The sequence below is a fragment of the Poeciliopsis prolifica genome, unplaced genomic scaffold, assembly GCF_027474105.1.
Source record: "Poeciliopsis prolifica strain line A6 unplaced genomic scaffold, Auburn_PproV2 SCAFFOLD030, whole genome shotgun sequence".
NCBI lineage: Eukaryota > Metazoa > Chordata > Actinopteri > Cyprinodontiformes > Poeciliidae > Poeciliopsis > Poeciliopsis prolifica.
Window position 1 is genome coordinate 3,411,118 of NW_026562405.1, and position 23,831 is coordinate 3,434,948.

The window sequence follows — 23,831 nt, forward strand, 5'->3', positions numbered from 1 at the left end:
GTATAGTAGTATCACAGGCTTATTTTAACAAGACTTTATACTCTTGTCCCGCTTCCTTTTCACTATTCAACTCAGTATAAATGAGAAAGATATGATATAATGCATAAGGGCTATCTGTATTTTATATCTTTAAAAAAAACTTGGTGCTTTGGATAGCATTACTTTTATTTCAAATTTCCTGTAATGATTATTTTAATATGATGTACTAATCTATGTCCTTCCCTTCTTTAGCACTCTGCCAGAATGATTAAAAAAATTATATTTCTTCATAGCTGCTGAAATGTAACTTAAGTTTTGAGAATGTGCTTGCAGGTTTAGAATTTCACAGAAATCTGGTAAATTCTTCTAGAAAAGTTTGTTTTAAGTTACTGGAAACAGTTTGGAATATTTCAAGCTGAATGCTAAACACAGGGGGTTTGTTTCTGGAAAGGTTTGAAAAATATTCTGAGAAATTACCAGGAATCGGTTCTATGTATATAACCAAGGGCTAAAAGCTTGTGTAACACAGAGTGGTGCACACTATTTGCAAGTCAAGCAAGTTCTTTTTGCAAAGCTGGCATTAACGTCAATCAGTTATTAGCATTAATAGACAACCAGTTGATATGTGTGGGAATAAAACAAACCAAATTAAGGCTTTAGTAGATTAAAGCCTTAATAAATTAATACAATTTCACATGTATTTTTTTTCTACAATTTAAATAAAATTGCATGCTGAAATTTTTGGTTCTCACAAATTTAAAAAGTATCTAATGTAGCTCAGCAGCCAGTTGTCATAGTATTTATCTATTACAGCTACTTAACATATTTTGAATAGGAGCTGACTGACTAAAGGAAGTATAATCTGTTACTTCTTAGCTTACATGTGTCAGGTGTTACTCACTGAGCAAATTTATCAGGATCAAAAAATATATTGCTGATGTAAGACTAATCTTGTGGTAGAAGATGTCAGGAGTTGTTTCAACATGTCACTGCTTTGCCCAGGGGAATAAACTAAACAGTCAAAAGTGTATGATGTTTGACTGAAAAAGTGATTGGCATGTTCATCACATAGCTGGTCTCCATGCAGTGCTGAGGCAAGCAAATTCCTTTGGAATCTCTGTTTCGTCCTTTAGGTTACTAGGGTTTACAAAACACAACTACAGCCAGCCAGTTTAAGCCACAGTGACCTATCACATGTTAGGTTTAAGAGTCATATCCAAACGACTTTGTAAATCAAATGAGCCAATTTTATTTTGAGTGCTTCCTTTTTACTCCAGTGTTTCGTCAGAAGTAGATTCAGGAATAATGACCTAGTTCAACTTGTTGGCTCTTGAAAATATTCATAATTGCAGGTCTTTGTATTGTGCAAAGCACTTTGAACTGCCCTGTTACTGAAATGTACTTTGCAAATAAACTTGACTTAACTTGATTTTATGTTCTTGTTGGATTTTGAATGCAAACACAAAGAAACAAATAAACAAACCCATTGTTAACTGTAGCAGCTGTGATTCAGGAAAAGAAAGTGAGAATAGCAATCCGTATTCAGTATGTTATGAAATATTGTAGGATGAACAAAATATACCCTTTCTTTTACTTTTCTGTTTAGCTTGCTTTGTAAATCCCTTTGGCTAATGCTTGGGTTTGCAACGTGCCTTAATTGAAGTGGAACTGAGCTGGCAGATGAGAGCTGCCTTCCATTCCACTTTTAGATACTGTAAGAGCTAAAGTTTAGGTTGAAGAGAATCCACAAAGACAAAGCATCAAAATACCAATGCAAAATGTTCAAAATACAGTCAGCAATGATGAGAAGGGTTTGATTACTTTGATTATGGTAAACTTGTTGGTTTTTTTTCGGTTACATGTCATTTTATACCCTGATAAATAATTTTCCACCTGCAATTTGTTTAATAAAATATGAGTGGCCAACGAAATAAAACTGAAACTTATCAATTGTAAACTTTTCCTCTGCAATACCTTGATGTTAAAAATCAAAATGGCCATACCTAATTTGATTTCTTCTCTTTTCCTCCATTGTATATGACTTTTTGAGAGAACCCATTCTAAAATCTACATGGGTCAGACTCGTAACTTCACAAATATTCTCTCTCCTGTGTCACAAGACTTAGATGTAGAGCTTATTTATGTCAGCTGACAGCAAAGCCAAACAGAGGATCAGATTTTTAGGTTGTGTCATTGTAAACATTTTGTTGAGCAGTTTTTAGTACATATTTTCTTATAAACTGGATTTAAGTTCTGGTTCTAATATACATTTTTAACAAAGTTAATGTAGACTTTAAACTCTTGGCAATTCCTTTTAACAAAGCAGGAACACACTGGAAATCTAATTTGGGGCCCTTTAGTTAAATGCTTTTGTTATTTTATATTTAAGTAAATTTGTGAGAATCTCTTAGATTTACAACCAACAAAAAGCATTAAAATATCTTCATGTTTTAGGAAAATATATTAAAAGCTTCACATAATCAGTGATTATGAAAGACCAATGTCACATCACCCTGGAGGATGACTTTATGAAACATTGTCTCACTCAAAATTCTGAGCTATTTATACTCTCCAGCTGTCTCTCGAACTCCCTTTGTGGACATTCTACTAGCATGAACCCCATTTAGGGTGAAATATAGACACTGCTAACAAACAGACATATTAAATGTGCTGTTTAGAATAACCTGTAAACAGTATACCAAGTTTTTCAGATTTTATATTTGCCGGTTTAACTCCATTCAAAAGAAAAGTTGTGTCAACAATAGCATACTTCTCAGAATAACTTCACAGGTAAATATAGAATCAGGAGGTGACTTGTTGATATAAACAGCATTGGGTTTGTTATATAGTAAACACACAGCTACGGTAAGAAACAGAATGTGATTAACTCAAGAACATCTGATTCAGAGTCATTTAGATGATGAAGTTTTAATTGGTTTTCACTCAGAGAATTTATTTAACAGTAAATAATGAAAGTCTGGAAGAAAGAGTATGGAAACCATGCTAAGAAAAATATATGGAATGAACTGTGAACTAAGATGTCAAAATATAACTTTGTTAGTCGACAAACAGATTAACTTCTGACAAATAAAAACTAGAAAACAAAATGTCAAATTAGTCAAATAGAATGGAACAGTGCAAATTGTCAATGGTATATTATAAGATAAGAAGTAAAAACCTTTATTTTCTTAGATAGACAGAAGAATTAAAATGGGATCATGTAGTTGCTCTGACCAGGATAAGGATAAACGCGCCTGACTGGTTTAACACAGTTAGCATTGTAGCTGTTGAGTCTGAGTGTGCATTCATCCCTGTCTGTTCTGCAGGCATCACAGTGGCAGCTGATAGCTACTGGGTAGGTATATGCAGGGTTGGAGTCGATAGCACAGCCTGGCAGAATGACTGTACGGTATTCCACCTTATCATAGGTGCAACTTCTCTGAACAACGAAGCGTGAGCGGAAAATATCCCTCATGTTGGTGTCCTGTGTGATTCACAAACACATGGGAAACAACTGATGAATCAACCTGTGAAAAACCCATTTGACTGGGACACAAACATACAAAGAGTGTGTATCTATGATTATTTGAGTTTCCAAATAATATACAAGAAATAATAGCTAATCTTACCAAAATTAAACTAGAAAACTGGCCAACAAAAGTTTTGTCAGAATGACTACACAACTACTATGCATGAGACTGTAACTAACAGACTTAGGTCATAGCAGAAGTAATTAATCCATTTTTATTTTTCTCAGCACACAGGAAATGTCTGTGCTTGTGGTTTACACTGTATGACATCTGTGCAACAAACTGTTACTTTTTTCACAAATTAAAATTAAAAGCATTTTCTATGTTACTACAAAGAAATACATACCTTTGTGAGGCAAACTCCCATGCAGATAGTAGTGTTGATCGCTACACAATAGTCACATTCTGGCTTTTCCACGAACAATGTGAACTGTGTGGGAAGACACATGGGAACAACGGGATAAATCAGCAGAAAAAGAACCCAGCAGCTGAACACGGATGTCTCCATTTTCAGCCAGGTGGTTTTCCCTTAACCAGGTTTGGTCCTGTAAAGTAATGAAAGACAAGCAAAGCAAAAAACATAGGATTACATCAATGACTTTTCTTTGCTCAAAAGAACCAAGCCTAAGAGATGCGGTCACTTACAGATCTAGTAATGTTCAGAGTCTGAACATTCTTGATAAACTGTATAGACATATATATACCCAAACATAATCTAACCCATACTAATCAAAGCTTCTATCTTCTATCTGTGACGAAAGAGGTGCACTGAACATTTAGCCCATTTTGTAGATGACATGAACATATTGATGTTCTTAATGAATAATACAATGAAAACAACAATGTAATTCTGTCCAAAAGCAATGTCTTATCCAGTGTCCACTAGATGTCACAAAGTGCCACAAATCTTGTGCGGACACAATAAGTTATGAGGTGTTACATGGGTCAAAGACTGGTTTTAACCACTTTACTCAAAACAAATCAGCCTTTTTTGGATTAAAAATTAACAGAAGTTAAGATGTAATAATGTCTTTGTGTTCGTTATTGTGTATCTGAATTATGTTTTTGGTTGTCAGTTAAAAACAGACGTCAGCAAAGATGTACGCTGGTAAAAACAAATTGGCAGAGCACACACTTTTCATTCAGGTTTATCTAATCTTCTTTCATAGTGGGCATTGGCAGTAAAGCCATCGGTCGAAAAAAAACTTCTGTCAAATAAAAACTAGAAAAAAAAAAAACACCTGACAAAAGCATTAAGCAGGAACTTCTTATCTGTAATTTTGAGTAATGATTGGCTAAACTAGTCAAAGTGTCTTGGAAACATTAAATGATTATAAAGCAAAATGCAGCAGTTTTGAACGCACTGATGTTTCGGGGATTATCTGCTATTTGTTTTTAGTTCAGATGGATTCATACAGACAAACACACAGGAAATGTGTTCCATGTAAAATGGACATGTTGAAAAGGTTATAGTCATTCCTCTCTTATGTCACAATTGTTTTCACAGTATTGTCAGCATCTCATCATATTTATCTCTACTAGGCTTATCCTTTATCAGTGACAAAGAATAATGCATGTCCGAGTGTGAATCACCGTTAGCGTAACAGGGTAACTCACTGGTTCTCTGCATAAATCTTAAATAATATATAAATCTATATAAATCTTATGAAAACATTATTAGCACCTGTCACCTTTATGAAACACTTAAATTATTGTTGCTTGTTCTACAGTTAATTCTTATGAAGCAGACATATTAAAATATAAAATCTCATGGTGGCAAAATCTTATTTGACACATACACAAAACGACAAACAGTTAAATATTTATAAATAGTATGTCTGAAATTATATTTTTTTGTTTTAAGCTGAATATTTATATTTAAAAAATAGTCATTCTTTTGACATAATATGCTGTAAAGGTAATGAAAGATGACAACACTAAGTAAAGAAATAGTATCAAAGTGACAATATGATATAGAGGAAGGAGTGAAGACCAAACCCTGAAGACTCAACTTTCCCTCCCCCTTGAATTTTCTATTTAACCAAAAGGTACTGTGTAACCAGGAGACACAAACAGACCTACCATCAATGTGTCACTGCATCACTTTATTTTATGCACATAGATTTATTGTCAGCAAAGAACCTTTTAATTGTCACCGGTGCACAACCGGAGATGCACCAACAAATCGTTTTATTTTACAATCTCTGAATTTATTCCAGGCTTCACTGCTTTGTGTCCTTGAGGAATCATTAACCTAAGTGAACTAAACTTTATTCCCTGCTGAATGCATTAGAGCTGACCAGACTACTTCCAGTTGAACGAGAGGTAGTGGAACTATCAATGAACTACTGATCACTGAAGTGACAAAATTAAGGTAAGGTAGAACTTAAGTGGTTGGAAGCATCAACACTTTGTGAAGGTTTGAGGAGGTATTTTTAAAAGTAGAGGTAAGTTAAAATGAATTTGACAATTTATTCAATAAAGAAGAAGCTTCTTTTTTATTGTCAGTGTAGTTTTTTATAATGTTTATGATGTTTTACATGTACTTCAGCACGATTGTATTTTCCAAATATTTTCCTTTACTGTGATTTTAGGTTCAAAGAAACTTCCAATTCTTTTGTAACTCAACAATGGTTGGAACAGGTGGCCCAGTGGCCACTTTCTCTACTTGGGATTATGTGGTGTTTGCTGGAACGATTCTGGGAGCAGCCAGCATCGGCCTTTTTCAAGCCATCCGGGGCCGGAAGGAGACCAGCAGTGCAGAGTTTTTGTTAGGTGGACGACAAATGACAGCTGTGCCAGTCGCCATGTCCCTGACAGCCAGCTTCATGTCTGGCATCACAGTCATTGGCACACCTGCAGAGGCATACCGGTTTGGCATTGCCTTCTGGATCTTTGGTTTTTCTTATGCTATCATGTCTGCCATCACTGCTGAATTATTTGTACCACTTTTCTACCGACTGGGGATCACCAGTGCCTATGAGGTAGGAAGATGCTATGCACTGTAAACTATTGTATACTAGGATAAATCATCTAACAATAGACTGTGACTTACTGGCTAAAAAAGCTTTTAAGGTTATTCTGTCGGAAGGTTCTGTGTTGGTAACAGCCTTCCAAAAAACATAATGTCTTCAAAACATCTTTGGTTGAATCAGAACAAGCCTAAGACAGCACACTTTGACTGGGACAAAATACCTTTTATCTTTTTTAAGATTGGCAAAAAAACAAAAAAAGAGGATAAATAGAACATTAAAACTAGGACATCAAGAAACTGAAAAAAGTCTAGAAAACACTTTGCAAATGCCTCATCTTTGTATCAGCTGATTTATTTACTTTTGTCAAGATCCTTAGAGTAATGAACTCATAATTTATCAAATGCATATTTTGTAGTTGTAAGAACATAACCAGGAAACAATGCTGAAGTTCTGGGAAGATAGATGGATTGGTACAAGCTCTTTGACATTTTACGAGTAAGATATCCCAGCGTGAAGGTGCTATTTAGATGCTTAAATAATTTTACTGTGTTTACAAAATAAGTTAAAAAGTCAGGTAAAAGAAGATATAAGTTATATGATAATATAAGATCTGAAAAACACAAGAAAAAAATCTCAAGATCATGTAAAATGAAATACAAATCCTGACAATTTACCGAAAACAGAGAGAAAATTGTATGTTGTTTTTCAAATTAGCTATACGCTTGGAATGATGTTTATACATGGATTTTTTTTTTTTTTCAGTACCTGGAACGGCGCTTTAATCGGATAATCCGGCTGATCGGAACATCCATGTACATTGTGCAGACGGTAACCCATGCCTTTTTAATTAAAATAGGATAATCAATTAGAACAATCATAAATATTCAGATTACTGATTCAATATAAAAATCAAAAGATACAAAAAAAATTAATGATGCACATTTAAATTAGCAAACATCTGTTCTTTTCTCATTTTGACGTCATGCATTACTGATTCTAGATATCTGTGCCATGACGATATAAATATGACCACATTGTGTTTGGAACTAATTTCTTAATGGTCCTGTTTTTCAGGCTCTCTACACAGGCTTAGTTATTTATGCTCCAGCTCTTGCACTTAACCAAAGTAAGTCTTAACACACAAAAAAATTGGTTTGATCTGCTCACACAGATACAGCTGTTATATCCAAAAGAAAAGATGGAAAGTTACACAATGTATATTTAATTTTAATGGAGAATTTTCAAAATTGCATAGTTACCGGGCTGGATCTCTGGGGAGTGCTGGTGGCAACGGGGGCAGTGTGCATCATCTATTGTACTCTGGTTCGTATTGTCTTATTATGTCAAAAATAAGTATTTATTCCAGATAACTTAATTCATGTTTGAAATAAATTTAATGGAGAATGAAATCTTTAACTTAAAGTTTGCCATTCTGTTCTTTTGAATTCTACCAAAAAATACTGCATTTGAACTCTGGGGTTCTCAAATCATATTGAAGTTTGTAATACAACTGATATTCATTATTCAGTTCATAGTATGAATGTTTAGTAAACCATAACCTTGATCAAACCCTGAACAAACAAAGAATGACCTAAATTAACATCAAACAAATCAAAATGAACCCCTCGCCTGATCATATGAATTCTGTCACAGGGTGGCCTGAAAGCAGTTATCTGGACAGACGTACTGCAGATGGTGATCATGCTGGCAGGATTTATAGCTGTAATAGCAAGAGGAGCCGTAATACAAGGAGGTCTATCTGTAATTTGGGAAGATGCTGCAAAAGGAGGCCGACTGGTAGCTTTTGAGTATGTTAATAACAATAATTTTAAATACCTTTTGACATCAAAAGAACCTCTTTTTCCAAATCAGAGTATTCAAGATATTCAAGAAAACATGAATAGACTTGAATAGAATGCCAGTTCATTTAGCAAAATATAAAAAAAAGAAACCTGAGAGCAACAAATATGCTGTGGTTTGGACATGTTCTAAACTCTCTCTTTCTCATTGTTGATCTTTTTCTCAGCTTTGACCCAGATCCTCTCAAGCGGCACACTTTCTGGTCTATAGTGATTGGTGGTAGCATAATGTGGGTGTCTATCTACTCCATTAACCAGTCCCAGGTGCAGCGCTATATCTCCTGCAAAACCTTGGGACAAGCCAAGTTGTGAGCATCACTCAAATAAAATTTAAATAATCCTCTGGCAGTGAGCAAAAATTCAAGCACTAACAGGTCATGTTTCCCTCAGGTCTCTGTATATCAACATGGTTGGTTTATGGGCGACAGTGAGTCTTGCTATGTTCTCTGGTCTTACAATGTACTCCATTTACAAGAACTGTGACCCACTTTCAAATGGGGATATAAGTACTTCTGACCAGGTGACCATAGTATTTTTTACATTGCTTATCTTCCCATGCACAATATACCTTTTAGTTGGGTAACAAAATACTGGTTGACAATAGTATTGGTTTGTATTTGTGAACCAGCTGCTGCCATACCTTGTGATGGATATTCTGGAAGTCTATCCTGGAATTCCAGGCCTGTTTGTGGCTGCAGCTTACAGCGGTACCCTCAGGTAAGGCTTGAGACAAAGAAGGAATAAAAATTAAATTACTTCCAGAAATTATGTAGTGATAAGGAAATGTTTCCTCCTGATAAGAGGTATAAAACACGCAAGACACGACTTTGTCTTACCAACATATAACTGTGTGCTTAGACATTTAACATAGAAATTTGCATGGGACCTTATACTAATCTATGCAGCCATTTACATTTATACGCTTCTGATTTAAGTTTGTGAAACTTTACCTTTGCACTTCTTTCAGCACGGTGTCCTCAAGTATTAATGCTCTTGTTGCTGTCACTGTGGAGGATTTCATTTTTCCATTCTACAAAGATTTCACACCTAAACAAGTTACCTGGATGAACATGGGCCTGAGTGAGTTATATCTGCCTACTTGCCTGCCTGCTTGCCTGCCTATGTACTAATCTATTTATCTAGATGGATGGACAGCAACCACAAAGTACAAAAATAGCTGTTGACTACTAACAGTTAAGACCAATGAAAAGCCACAAATGACATTATCTGCCAATGAAAAGTGGTAGTTTTCATTAGCAGATAACAGTCTGAACTTCCAGTACATTGTATGATTGCAAATTAATCACATATGGCTGCTGCTTTAATAGCTGTGGGTAGAGAAGTCACAGCACTGACTTCCCACAAGCTGAATTGTGCCAGGCTAGATAACTTGCAACAGATAGGTTAACATGTAGTGCTGCTCTTTACTGATTTACTGAGAAATGCAAGAGCAGTTAATCTGGTTCTCAGAAATTCTTTTGAAACCCAAATGAAGGCTGATCTCTCCTTGTGAGATAAACTTTTAAATTTACTTGGCTGCATAGCCCAATAGTTTTTGTTCATGAGTACTTCCTAATAAAAATATCTAAAAAAGCAAAAAAACTGTAGAATAGAATAGAAATGTCCTTTCTGTGCAACCGCAGAAAAGTGACAATACAATTTTTGCTGATTTTTATCTTTGCCTACGTTTGACTGTTTTGTTTTTTATATTATTATCATTATTATTTTATTTTGCCAACACCCAGGTGTGTTTTTTGGAGGCCTGTGTATTGGAATGGCTGGAGTTGCTTCAGCAATGGGAAGTGTTCTGCAGGTAAAATTGTGTTAGAATAAAAGCAATATTGTTACAGTTATAGTTCTACAGCACCATCAAGTGGTACTTCTTATGCACTACAAGTCAACATTTTTCTATTTTCAGGCAGCTCTGTCCATATTTGGCATGATCAGTGGACCTCTTCTTGGCCTCTATTTGTTAGGCATGCTTTTCCGCACAACAAACTCAACAGTGAGTATTTTATTGTCCTGGAATGCTTTCTTGCTGAACCTTAAGAAAACAGAAAATATGCAGTAACAAAACAGGAATGTGACACCCTGATGTGGAAGTTGAATGAGGTCATATTTACCTTTCAGGGAGCACTGGGAGGATTGATCACTGGTCTGGTGTTAACTTTGTGGGTGGGAATTGGAGCTCAGCTTTACCCTCCAACAGCTGACAAGACATTTCCCCTTTCCCTCACTACTGTTGGCTGCAATAAAACAGTGGACCAAAATAGCACCACAGCATCTCCATGGACCAGCCCAGCAACTATGACTCCACAACCAGAGTTAGTATTTTTATTTATTTTTTATTTACAAAGCAGAAACCTGCTTATAAAGCATTTCTTTTTCTTCTTCTTTCATTTTGCAACAATGTTTTTTTGGGGGGGGAAATTTTGTTTAAGCTTCATTCTTTATACACCTATCAGATGTAACATTATGACCCTGATTGGTTATGCTCAACAGATTGCAATGCAGTTGTCTACTCTCAAATTTTATCAGTAGTTTGAATTTAACTAAGGTAGCTCAGCTGTTTAATCAGACCAAATGTGGCAGCAGTGAATCAGTGATCCTTCTTTTCTTGTCTTGTTTCAATTTGAAAAGATACTGACCATACGGCCTTTGACAAACTTGCTTAAATTCTTATGCTTGTCCGTGTTGACTGCTTTGCAATTGTCACTTGACCATGAGTGTAACACACTCTAATTAAGTAAAACATACATAAACCTCTGGCAAAACTTGAAATTCATTGAATTTACCTTCTATTTCTAGACATAGCCTACATGTTACTCTCAGATCTTTTAAGTGGTATTATGGCTTTCAGTTGGATTTAGTCAGAGTGAAATTGTTACTTGTCGGCAGTTGTTTTAAGTACATTTTGCTGGAAGGCAAAATACTAAATCGATTCATTTTTAGTTTCAGGCCTCCTCTAGCAGACTCCTGGTATTCTCTGTCCTACCTCTACTTTTCTCTTTTTGGCATGCTGACCACAATGGTGTCTGGCCTACTCTTGAGCATAGTCACTGGTAAGGGTTTACTTCTAAAGGCTCTACTTTAAAAATACTAAAATTTCAAGTATATGAAATATTTAATTTAAATGGTTGATCAAAAGTAAAACAACAATGTGATTATGTCTGTTTTATAGGCGGATGCAAGCAAAGGAAGATGAACTCTGATCTCTTTGTGAGGAGGAGTGACTTGATGTGCTTCAGTGGTTGCAACAATTCAAAGGTAAAATGCTGACCTCATCATGTTGTTAGCTAATTAGTGACATTTTACCAAGTGTGCTCTTTAAATGTTCCTAATCTGACACTATTGTTAACTCCTTGCAGGCATCTGATGAAATGAAAAAAGCTCCAGCGGACCTTCACTTGGGGATTGACAACAAAGCATTTACGGCGATGGATGAAATGAAAGTATCTGAATATGCAACAAAACTATAATGCTATTATCTTTACTCACTTTATTAAACATACCTAAAATAATTTATGGATTTTTTTGTATATATATATATTAAAAAAAGTAACAATATTGTATTTTATTGATCATACTGAAAACTTGCTACATTTTATCTACTATTTACACTCAAGAGTAAAAAGATCAAAATCAAAAAACATTATATTCCTTATTAAGTACTTAAATAGCAAGGCATTTAAACAGCACCAGGTTGTTTGCGTTGATTAAGATGCCTTCTGTTTTATATTTTAGTGGTGTTTATAGATTATTGCTATGCAACCTTTTCCATTTGTTTTGTTTTTATTGATTTTTTAAAAACACATTTACCTGGCATGTATTCTGCTTTTTACTCTGAAACAGAAATACATTTGTGTTTTTGAAATATGTTGAAAGGTGTAATTGTTTTGAACATATTTTGACTTCTGTTTATTTTTCTATGAAAACTGTGCACTCTTTATGAAAGATCTGAAAAATATTCCTACTTATAAATATTTTCTACTGTTAAAATGTACATGACTTCAAATGTTCACATAACATTCACAAAAACTCACTTTAGAGAACAATATACAACATGGTTGAAATAAGAATAAAAAATTAAAAAAACTAAGGGGAAATTTTTAAAATGCAGTTGATGATTAGATGGCAATGTCTGTGTTTATTAATGGTAATAAAACATATTTTTGCTGAAGTGTAGAGTTTGAGCTTTGGACTGGCTGTAACCACTCCTTCATCTCCTTGGAAACAAACAAAAGAGGAACTGTCCTGCCCACTTTTACCTGTTCGAGATCCAGATAATCTTTTAGCTGTTCCAGGAAGAGAGCTAAGAGTCCGTGAAAGCAGACTTCAAACCAAGAAATTGAATATTACAATTTTTTCTCTTTTCGGTAAAACAAGGTGAGCTATCACTTTAATTTTGTAAGTAAAAGATAATCATTATTTAAATATGGTGTAGACTTAGTTTCTACTGTAAATGAGTATAAAAGAATACATTAAGTAAACACAAAATCTAAGGCATTTGGACATAGCTATGCTCAGTCTTCTTAAATGTGTTTCCTTCTGGACATATTATCTAAAATTTTAAAATATAAAGAACCTGCCGACAAAAGCACAATATAGAACCGTTTTTACTGCTAGGATTAAAAAAGAAAATTTAATCTCAAAACAGAATTAAAACATTGCAACAAGGATTTAATCTGACAAGGATTTTCATGTTTTGCTTCCCAAAACAGGATTAACCTCTATGGAAACTATCGTGGGACCCCTGGTTTATTTCCTCCTGGTACTTTCTTTTAAAATGGCACATATGGACAACCAGAATGTAACCTTCACAACTCCTCCAAACCTTGGCCTAAACCTGACAGAATTCTTTGTAGCATCAACTTCACTTAACTCTACTGTAACTCCAACTACTCTCTTAACCTCAACCAAGGGCACAGCCGAACATACCAGCACAAAGCATGGCAATACTACCTTCTCTACTACAGTGGCTGCAACTGAAAGCATAAGTCAACATCAAACCTCTCAGTCAGCTACCTTGACTTCACCAACAGGCAGTGGATCACTAAACACCACTACACCAGCCACACAATCGCCTGTGCTTACAATGACCACGCAAACTATCCAGACTACAACACATTTCAGTACTACATCTGATACACTAGGTTCAACTGTAAACTCATCTCACAGCATGACTGCACCTACAGTTTCAGTGAATGCTACAGACGGTAAGTATATGTGTCCATGTTCAATGACTTAACATATTTTTCTTCCACTGGTTATGTCAATGATTTTAATGCCTTACCTTTCTGTACTGTTAGGCTTGAGACTTAACACATCAGAGAGAAATATGACAATAATCTTCAGCGGCATGCTTGGGCTCTTTGCTTTGACAATAGTTATGATCATGGTTTACAAATGCAAACATAAATTCCAGTACTTGCATCAACCTCTTGACACCACAGATGGCACAGGTAAAGGTTGATTCTTTATCAAGTACTAAATCCAATCACTTTCAGTCACCATTACCTGATAAAAGCAACTGTTTAATTTTCAACAGATGGATTTGTGCTCGATGATGACACCCTTGTTATTTCTGGAGGACTTTATGATGCCCATCCAATCTACGACAATGTGCCACCCAATCCTGCAGAACCGTCACAATTTCGCCTAGAATTTCTTCATTAAAGAGAGACCTCTATGCTAAATCACAGTGATAAGCCATTTATATGGACATGGACATAATCCCATTTCTCCTCCATGGATCAGTATTATTTCAGGACTAAAAATAACCTGTGGAATTAAATTATTTACCAACAGAAAATCATACTGGAAGTAATGATGAAAAACAATGACTGATGTAACTATAATTAATTAAATTATTTTATTAGTTTGTGGGAATGACAAAACAAACATATTCAAATAACACCTTCATCAAAATAAAAAAAAGGTTTATGTAGACAGAACTAAGGGAATTGCTAACAATTTTTAGCATAACGATTTTCAAAAAAAACAGTATTATGAAAAACTTATTTTTTCACAAGAACTTTAAAGCAAAGAGGGTGACATTGTAGTCACATAAAGAGAGCATCAGTGTTTTTCACAAAATGAGCTCTAAAATCATAAATGAGCAAATATTAAGACTGAACCTGTTCAAAGTTTTCTATTTGGATATTTTTTCAATTACAACAATGTCACCACATTAACACTATAAATTAGCATAAAGCGAAGTTCATTCCAAACATAAAGCTAGCTTATTTTTAGATAACAAATAGTATGAGTTTGTGGTCATATACAGTGAACTTCCAAAGAAAACCTACAAACTTAAGAACTATGAATTCAAAGCAAGTAGAAGTGAACAATATTAAGGCTAGACCCTTTAGATTAGAATAATTTATTTAATCTGAACCTTGTATTATATTCTATATGACTTTGTGTTGCTCTATGATGGAGTGGTGAAATTTTCAAGTTTTACCTTGCATCTTCCGAAACGAATTCTGGGTATTGGCACCAGCTCCCCCACAACCCTAAGGACTACTACATAAAGAATGAATGAATGAACATAATAATCTTCTCTCATGTCTCTGTTTATTTGAGGAAATGTGACTTAATACATCTGTAATGAGATGTATTAATGTATGTGGGTTATGAAACACAATGAATGAAGTGAACAGTTTTGATAAATTGCTTTTTATTTGTTTCTAAGGCAACTTCCATATATACAGAAAATACAACAAACTGCAGCTGGTTCCACATATTCCTATTCTGTTAGCAAACAAAGCACTGCTTGAAGATTGTATTAACTTCCAAAACAATCCTAATTGACTGAACAATTATATTACAAAACAACATGTTAAATCAAATTCTTAATGAATATCTTATAGGAATGAACAACATTTGAGGGTTGGAGAAATGGCTTTCTAAAAATAGATTGTGTGGTACATTCCAAAAAAAAAAAAAAAAAAAAAACACTTCTTTCAAAATATATGTTTTGCTGTGATCCTGATATATATTAAAATACAACAAGCATATATAGTTATGCAAAGTGAAAAACATTAGCAAAACCCCTGACTAAACATAAATCTCATACACATTTATATACCTTATATATCTTGTAGGACAAGCAAACAGCGAGTAATACATTCGAGGTATTTTATGCTGACAGTTGAATGCAGCTTAAAGGGTTCTAATAAAAGGTCTGTGATATCACCGGTATTGTTCGAAAACACCATATAATAAAACAGAAGCATGTTGATGTCAAGTTATTCACAGAAAAATAATTTCGAACAACATTGGATTGCGTTATAAAATGCAAGCAGACTTGTAATAGAGCACTAAACAGTGTCCTCACTGTTCCTAACCTCTCCAACCTCTTTGGCAGACTTATCCCTGCTAGCATTTGGTTGTCTAACTCCCATCCTGGCATTCCTCTCCTCTTCTTTTTTCTCCTTGTCCAACAGTCGATAGTTAATTCCCATTCTTACAAACAGGAAGACACTAGAGATGATGAGAACAATTCAGAACATTCCTATTCTGTTAGCAAACAAAGCACTGCTTGAAGATTGTATTAACTTCCAAACAAATCCTAATTGACTGAACAATTATATTACAAATAACTTATTTAATCTGAACCATCTATGTATGAAGGAATACAATACCTGTCTAAAATGTTCTTATGATCTGATCTGTATTGAGATTACCTATGCAAATATTTTATCGCTAGTCTTCTTTTTCTTGTCGCAGTTGGTCACTGCAGTCCAACCAGCATCTCTCATTCTTTTTATTGCAGCCAGCTTCAAGTTACTCCCAGGTGATTTAAGAGCAACAGGGCTCTGAATCTGACAACAAACAAAAAAATCGTAAAACAGACAACTAAATTAAGAAATGGCTCGATTATTTTCTCTCGTCAGCTCAACCTTGTCAGGTTGTATTGTATCATAATGTGTGACATTATTATGGTCATATTTACCTTTTTGAAAATGTTATGTTTGTGCTGCAAAACAGTTGGTGCTGGTTCATGTGTACACGTCTACCAGAAAAAATAACATAAATCAATTACCTTTGGAATGTTTCAGAAATTGTAGAATATATTTTGCTAAACAAAGAAGGCTTATGGCAAATTCCAACAAGCAGCACTCACAAACAAATCAATTTGATCAGAGCTGTCAGACTTGGAGTCAAGTTCAAAAGTGTTCTTTCCCCACTGTCCTGCATTTTCACTAGAAGGGGGTGTTCTTATTCTGTACGACTGTAAAAGAATTTTCAGAGTAAATGTCAGGAAAAAGGCATGATTGTTTTTGTTCCTTATGGAAAATGTCAAAAAGATAGAGTGTATTACTTTCATCTTTGATATTCCACCAATCCTATTTTTATTACTTCCTGGAGTCTCAGTATATTCTTTGAAAACAGGCTATATGGTAGAGTCAGAGGAAATATGACATATTGAACATTTTTCAGAAAACTGTTTCCTGTCTTGATCAAATGATTATGAATTTTCATTAAAACCAGACAACTAAGTAAATAAAAAGCATTTACCCTTGTCTTTGCTATTGTTCCACTTGGTGTCCTGGGTGTTTTAGAGGCTGAAACCTTATCAATGAAAATTCAACAGACATCTTTATACAAATAATTTCTGCTAAATTGAGGTAAAGCAATTTAAAAAATTTGTGAACAGAAAATTTTCTATTATTATGTATCCATTAGTTAAGAATCGAAAATTGTTAATAATTGAATTCCCTGATTAACGTAACAACTAAGACCAGTTAAAAACTGAAAACAATTATACTTAAGTAAAAGTGTTTTGGAAATTAAAACTTACACCTTTCCTAAGAACTGCAGGACTCTTGCTGGAGGGGGTTTTCTTGATCTTGCTAAAGTCAAAAATGTATCTCTTTATTGAGTCTTCCACTGGAGTATGACTTTGAAGATCTATCTCTTTTTCAGAGTCAAGTGTAATTGACTAAAAAGATAAAAGATTATTTATGGGGTAAGTGCAAATAATAACAAATCTGCTTACTTATGCCACACTAAATGCTGAGATTACCTGCTTGTTTGCTTGTGAACATTGCATCACCTTTGTAGTAGAAGTTTCTTTCTTCAAATCAGTTACTTCTTTTTGTAGAAGTGCCTTAAAATGACACATTTTTACATGTAAAATCTTTCAGTCTTTCAAACTTTAGTTTTCAAGGCCAGAAAGATATTTTATTTAATTAGGGATCTACCTTTTCTGTGTCTTTTGTCTTCAACTGTTTCTTTAGTTGGTTATTTTCTATTTTCTGTTTTGACAAGTCCAACTCCTTAAGTGAGATTTAAAAAGAAAATATTTTTCATTAAAAAGAAATTATAATTCCTTAAATTATATATATATAAAAAAATCATACCAGTGATTTTGCACGAGCAACTGCCTCTGTCTCTTTTTTCTTGTTTTTATGAAGCTCCATGTCCTTCTCTTCAACCATGCGGTCATACTGGCTCTAGCAATGACAAATCAAACAACAAATACAGCAACAACAAATAGACTATTTTAAATTACAAAAGCAACTTTAATTATATCATACCTTGTGTTTATCCATCAGTGCTACCATATCTGCAATCTTATGCTGGCACTTGAGCTCTGCATCTTCTTTGTTCTTAATGGCTTCTGCTGTCGTTAATTTGAGCTTTTGAACCTGTAACATAAATTTTTTATCTTAATTTTGACACTGTCAATAAAATCAGAAAAGAACAATACAATAATCCTGTGACTGACCTCATTTTCAAGATCTGCTGTTAAGACTGATTTTGATTCAAGATCCTTAAGCATTTTCTGATAATCTTCCTCTTTCATTGTCTTATAGTCCTTGGACTCCTTTTGAAGCTTGTAGATCTAAAACAACAACAACAAAAAAAGACAATTGTTTTTCTTTTTCACAAATTGAGGGTGCATTAACTTGTTGAATGAACAATAATACAAATGTTTATTGTTGCTGATGACTAAATTTTATAGAAACAAAAGTTCAAGTCAACCAACCGTCTTTTCTAGTTGAGTAGATTTAGCAGTTTCTTTTGCAATTTGTTTCTTGAGAATTTTATTCTGAAAGTTAACAATGAAGACAAACTTTATAACAGTGCCTATTGTCCTAACAACCTAGAGTGTCATGGTTGTTACATACTTCGTTCTTGAACTCTTCCTGCACTTTAAATTTCTTTTCAAATGTCTTCCTGAGATTCTGAAGCTAAAAAGGAATGGAGTTGTTAGTATCACAGAATGAGAAAATATTTTCAGAATTAGTATTTTCTTTATCACATTTGCTTCCACAGCTTCTATCTGTTTCTCCTTTACTGTAATCTCTTCTTGCAGACGCTCCCACTGTTCAAAACATAAACAAAACCAATTCACAAACACCATACTGAGAAGTGCTGACATTTCTACTCCATAATACTTTAGACCAAACACTCACAATTTCCTCAGCATTCTTTTGCATAGTGTCAGTTTCTTGGCATGTCCCATTGACTCTCTTTTTGATTGTGCTTATTTCATCTCTATTTAAACAAAATATAATAGTCACTTCAAGGCTACAAACTTATGGAGTTGTTTAGATCCTCTACTGGAAACTAACCTTAAGGACTTGTTTTCTTCTTCCAGTTTTTGAGCTTTTCTTTTGAGTTTTTCTATGTTTTCCTTGCTTACCTGAATAAAGAGTTTTCAGACTGTGAAAATCATTCAGTGATGGAGGTGACATGGAAATTAGAGCTACTTTCGGCAAAAGCACCTGTTTATTTATATGACAAGATGTCTTGATATGTATTACCTTCATGTTTTCCTCAGACTCTTTAACTTTGGAAAGTCCATCTTCAAACTCTTGTTGAATGGCCATGTTTTCAAACTGCAGCTTATCAAAACTAGACAGCAGCTCCTCATATTTCACTCTTAAAGATATGATTAAATTAACAAATTACATGACGATATAAGCGAAGGTACAAAAGCAGATATAATAATGTAATTGAAAAGCTGAACCTACTCATGTTGCAAGATGTCTTCCTTTAGCTGCTCCATCTGAAAGGTGCATTCTTTATTTTTCTTGACCTCAAGAGCCAACTGCCCTTCAAGTTCCTTCACTTTGATCTGTGTACATGATAATATAAAAACATTTTTCATGTTAAAATTTTACAATTTTTCAGGCTCAACCTGAAAGACAAACGTGGAAAGAAAGCAGAGAACACATGAAGAAAATGAGAAAGGAAGGACATAAAGTATGCATAAAAACCACAAAAAAGAGAATAAGCGTACAAGGAAAGACTCAAGAAAAACCACAAGAAAGCAAGGTTTGAGTTAATGACGCAATAAGGAAAGTTTGATAGGAAAAGTCAAAAGGAAGAAATTTAAGAAGAAAGTGTTTTTACAAACCTCTTTAAGATGACTATTTTCATCTAATGCCACCTCTTTTTCGCTCTGTCAGCAGAAAGATAAATGGCATGTCACATGTCTTAGGAATGCATCTTAGAATAGTTATTACAAATATCCCTGGTATTTGTAATATTAGGAAAACATTTTTTATTGTATTACCTTTAACATCTGAATTTCTTCTGTTTTCCTTGATAGCTCAGAAATAAGCTCATTCACTCTGGCTTCCAAAGTATCAATCTTGAACTTCAACCGCTCAGTGGATTTTAATTCCGTCTCCTACAAAAAACAAACAACATTTGAATCCAGCGTCTTAGATTTACCAAAGAAACATTGTTTTTTTCTTTTTTTACAACTTACAAGTTCTTTTTCAAGGGCTTTGATCAGATATTCTTTTTTTCTTACTTCTTCCATGGTCTCTCCTGTAGAGTAAATAATTTGTCTTGAAAAACATCAATTAAATTAAACCAAATATGTTACATAAATATACATACTCTTAAACTAATGATCCCAACATCCATCACCGATAAGGCTTACCTAAAAGGTTTTCATTCCTTTCAAGTTCACTGGTCTTTTTCATTAGTTTATCCTCCAGATGTTTGGCCCTTTCGCAAGTGTTAAACATTTAATGACACAAGTTATCATTTATATCAGATTTTCAACATGTTGTTAATTTTATAGATTTTAGTAAACCTTTGTATTTCCAGAGCCTGGGAATTCTTTAAATCCTTGATTGTTGTTTCAATCTTCTCCAGTTTTTCTGCTTGTTCATTTATTACTCTGTTGAGGTCCTGTATGTTCAGGTCTTTGTTTTGGATGACCTCTTCATACTCATTTTTACTTTTTTCCAGGGCTGCAGCAGTGTTTTCCTCTTTTTTCTATTTTTTTTATTTTGCATTATTATTGTTTCAAACACAGCAAACATAATTCAAGAGCAAAGTTTCATTATCAGTGACAAATACAAACCTTAAATTCTTCACAGGATTGTTCAGCACTTTTCAGTTTTGAAAAAGAGATTCCTTTTCAGTTTTCAAGCTTTGGAGAAGTTCAAATTGTTGCTCTGTTAAGGTAGAAAATATGCTGTTTGGAATAGTCTATCAGTGTATGTGCATTACAGTCCAGCCCAGAAAGGCAGCCTGCAATAATGCAATTACAACAAAGTGTTTGGCTATCTCATTTCACATTTCAGATATTGGTTAATGCTGCACTCAATGCTGCTGTCAAATTTGGGAAATAAAACAAACACATGACCCCCAGTTAAATCCCATATTTTTTCTGTCAAAATTGGGTATATGTTTGTATTATGAAACAAAATGTTACACTTGTTTCTATATATTGGGATAATAAAGCAAAACAACCATAGACAGTCATAATCTTACTTGTTGAGTCTTGGAGTTGTTTGCAGTATTTTTGAGCTTCATTAAGGTTTACCAGGGCTTTCTGGAGCTCATTTTCCTTGTTCTCAAGTTTTTTCAGAACCATTTCAGTCTGAAAAAAAAAAAAAAACATTCAAACACTCATTTGTTTAAAAAGACTAGTTCCCTATTTTCCAAAAACATGTGGTTATTCCATCAATTGAAATATCTATTTTTTAACAGACCTCTTTATCTTTCTTTATATATTCCTGATGATATTTCTCTTTCAGATCTTCAAACTGCAACAAGTCTTCTTTCACTGTAAAGAAGGGACAATAATCAATTGTTTTAAACTGGAAATAATGTCATGATTGTTCATTTAGTATTACTATATAAAATGTATTTCAAGGTACTGTAGAAAGGTAAACTGCTCTTTTACCTTTCTGCATCTCTTGTTGGTCGGCTTCTACTCGAATACGAAGGGATTCAAATGCTGAAAGTAGTTTCTACGATTAAACAGAATGAAAAAGGATTTTCGGATTCAGACAGGAAAAGACATCTAAATATGTTGCATCACCAGCTCCAATACATAGTAGTAATGTACCTTAATGTTCCCACTATTTTCCATGAAGAGGTGATGTGTTTCTTCCCTTTCAGATTCAACTACAAAAAAATCAGTAATGTTTCAGTATTTTGTAAAGTTTTAATATCAAAGCAAACAAGAAATTTCTAAAAGTTGAATTGAATGTGTAAGGTCTTTTTTTTGCTTACATAAATGCATTTTCTCAGAAGATCTCTGAAAAGTTTCCTTAAGTATATTGCACAAGTTCCTTGTTGTATTGTTCCTGTATGTACCAAAATATTTTGTGTTAAAAAACAGGCTCAGAAATGATCAACTAGTAGCTCAGTGTTTGCAACTTTCACAGTTTCACAATGTGAAGACAAATTTCCTGTTTGATTAATAAATCAAACACAATTTGTATTTGACATAAAACAGTTAATAGAAGTAGGCTACAATCAACTATGAGGGTCTTTTTGATGTAAAAAAATTACTTCAAGATCTTTTAAGAATTCTTTTTTTTTTACCTTTAATTTTAAAACATTTTTACTATTCAACAAAAAAATATATATATATGTTGCATAAATGCAACATATTAATATTTTGTTTCATCACCCCATTTTTGGTACCACACATACCATCACTGATAAAGAATTAACCTTAGATCCCAGATTATTTGTTAAAACTGGCTGAGTGACAACAATGTTTTGTATTGGTGTTTTGTACATCCACATTGTTACAACTTGTATAAATTTATATTACAAATATTTTAAAATCACTTAACATAACCTCATTTTTACATCACAAATATCTGCCACCTAAAGATGTTTGTGTGGAATTTTGGAAGAAAAACAGACATACTTGCTTCTTAGGTCCTCATTTTCAGAGATTTGCTCCTCTAGCTTTATGCTTAAACTTTCATTGCTAAACTGTAAAGATAAAACACTTAATGTTAACCAGCTCTAAGACAAAACAAATACTAATGGAAACCAAAAACAAATGCTCCATTTCAGAAAAGGTAGACTCAATCAACACAGAGGACTTAATAACATCTGTCTCCAAGATACACACCTGCAGTTCCTGAATGGCTTTTCGTTGGGTTTCAATTGTTCTTTTGTTATCCTGCAGTCTTCTCTCTTTCTCTGCAGTGTCATTTTCAACTTTGACCTTCCAGGACTGTATTTTCTCTACTTCATCAAAGAGCTTGGAATAAAGCTCACCAGAGCTGGAATTATTCTGGTGAGTATTCACAATGGCAGGAAGTGAATTGACACTATTACAAATAAACAATTCAGAGGTGAAGTCTATGCTGAGTTTATGTATTAATACTGCACATTTATGTACCATAAAAACAAACATGTAAATAGCACTCGTACATTCTATCAATCATATTACAATCTATTTTGAACAAAGGATTTTACCAGTATTTTTTTTTTTCACTTGAAACCTACAATACAATGATTTGTAATGGCAGTAACATTATGGACAAAAATACTCTTTTCGCTGAAGATTTGTGCATTACAGTCTTATACGACTTAGTCTTTGTTTCTTAATGTGAACAAAAGCTTTTCTGTGTATTTTATCAGTGTTGAAGTTTCATCTGGTTATTTTGCAATTAATTTCCAACCAAATATGTCCAGAAAATGTACATGTTTTAATGAAGAGGCTACCTGCTGCTCTGAATTTAGGAGATGGTTCTCTACTGTTCCTTGAGGTCGGACAGCATTTACATGGTTGTGGCTTAATCTGGGAGGCACCAAAAGTTTGAACCTAAAACCTCGATCTCTGTCCATCCTGAACTGAGAGACAAAACAACACAGATATATATATATATATATATATATATATATATATATATATATATATATATATATATATATATATATATATATATATTATATATATATATATATATAATATTATACACTTTTGGAAGACAGAGACGACCGAAGTACTGCATTAGTGTAGAGGTTAGCTTGAATTCGGTTCGTCATGGATTTCACTTGATATTATTAGAGTGCTTGCAAATGGAGGTTAGACTAGATATATTTCTCACTAAGAAATAGCCAAAATAGTCACCAGGGCAGGTCGTAGTTTCTAAACAGATGTCATGAAAGTGTATAACTGCATAACATGTACAGTTACTCTTACCTGCTCAAACGTTAGCCTCTAACGGTTTCTAACCGTCAGTTCTGCAAGCGCG

At 33.9% G+C, this 23,831-nt stretch overlaps 3 protein-coding genes and 1 long non-coding RNA gene across 5 annotated transcripts; 2 read left to right on the forward strand and 2 right to left on the reverse strand.

Annotated features, from left to right (window-relative positions):
* Positions 1–3,051: 3,051 nt before the first annotated feature.
* On the reverse strand, positions 3,052–9,090 carry tshba (thyroid stimulating hormone subunit beta a). The gene is made up of 3 exons (XM_055050451.1): positions 8,984–9,090; positions 3,856–4,054; positions 3,052–3,463 (listed from the first exon to the last, which is right to left on the reverse strand). Exons 2-3 carry the CDS (start codon positions 4,015–4,017, stop codon positions 3,185–3,187), a joined length of 441 nt encoding a protein of 146 aa, XP_054906426.1. The 5' UTR covers positions 4,018–4,054; positions 8,984–9,090; the 3' UTR covers positions 3,052–3,184.
* Positions 5,597–12,523, forward strand: slc5a8l (solute carrier family 5 member 8, like). Of its 2 annotated transcripts, none has more exons than XM_055050450.1 (16): positions 5,597–5,956; positions 6,104–6,493; positions 7,247–7,312; positions 7,559–7,610; positions 7,740–7,807; positions 8,138–8,292; positions 8,511–8,651; positions 8,734–8,863; positions 8,972–9,060; positions 9,311–9,423; positions 10,089–10,156; positions 10,262–10,348; positions 10,474–10,667; positions 11,296–11,405; positions 11,525–11,610; positions 11,712–12,523. In XM_055050450.1, the coding sequence occupies exons 2-16, from the start codon at positions 6,140–6,142 to the stop codon at positions 11,820–11,822; spliced, it is 1,824 nt and encodes a 607-aa protein (XP_054906425.1). In that variant the 5' UTR covers positions 5,597–5,956; positions 6,104–6,139; the 3' UTR covers positions 11,823–12,523. The 2 variants fall into 2 exon arrangements, with proteins under 2 accessions (XP_054906425.1, XP_054906424.1); XM_055050449.1 differs by having other exon boundaries at positions 5,597–5,883.
* A 111-nt stretch (positions 12,524–12,634) lies between these two features.
* LOC129372829 (uncharacterized) lies at positions 12,635–15,261 on the forward strand. Its single transcript, XR_008607294.1, has 4 exons — positions 12,635–12,729; positions 13,065–13,559; positions 13,653–13,805; positions 13,892–15,261. It is a non-coding gene; the product is annotated as an uncharacterized LOC129372829 (long non-coding RNA).
* Positions 15,262–15,377: 116 nt separating this feature from the next.
* Positions 15,378–23,827, reverse strand: sycp1 (synaptonemal complex protein 1). Its single transcript, XM_055050355.1, is given in 35 exon segments — positions 15,378–15,828; positions 16,032–16,169; positions 16,301–16,360; positions 16,472–16,579; positions 16,670–16,741; positions 16,867–16,920; positions 17,150–17,290; positions 17,375–17,458; positions 17,553–17,627; positions 17,712–17,804; positions 17,889–17,999; positions 18,080–18,196; positions 18,341–18,403; positions 18,483–18,545; positions 18,617–18,679; positions 18,771–18,852; positions 18,930–19,000; positions 19,122–19,239; positions 19,332–19,435; positions 19,718–19,762; positions 19,877–19,993; positions 20,075–20,136; positions 20,252–20,319; positions 20,408–20,592; positions 20,681–20,715; positions 20,718–20,774; positions 21,094–21,202; positions 21,315–21,388; positions 21,509–21,575; positions 21,674–21,732; positions 21,841–21,914; positions 22,490–22,557; positions 22,700–22,864; positions 23,299–23,427; positions 23,780–23,827. Coding segments are annotated over 33 exon segments (2,925 nt in total). The 5' UTR covers positions 23,422–23,427; positions 23,780–23,827; the 3' UTR covers positions 15,378–15,828.
* Between the last annotated feature and the right edge of the window lie 4 nt (positions 23,828–23,831).

Coding starts and splice junctions, on each gene's coding strand:
- tshba (XM_055050451.1), bottom strand. CDS start 4,017: ATGGAGACATCCGTGTTCAGCTGCTGGGTTCTTTTTCTGCTGATTTAT. Junction 3,464..3,855: donor TGGGAGTTTGCCTCACAAAG/GTATGTATTTCT, acceptor TGAATCACACAG/GACACCAACATGAGGGATAT.
- slc5a8l (XM_055050450.1), top strand. CDS start 6,140: ATGGTTGGAACAGGTGGCCCAGTGGCCACTTTCTCTACTTGGGATTAT. Junction 7,611..7,739: donor AGCTCTTGCACTTAACCAAA/GTAAGTCTTAAC, acceptor AAAATTGCATAG/TTACCGGGCTGGATCTCTGG. Junction 11,406..11,524: donor ACTCTTGAGCATAGTCACTG/GTAAGGGTTTAC, acceptor TCTGTTTTATAG/GCGGATGCAAGCAAAGGAAG.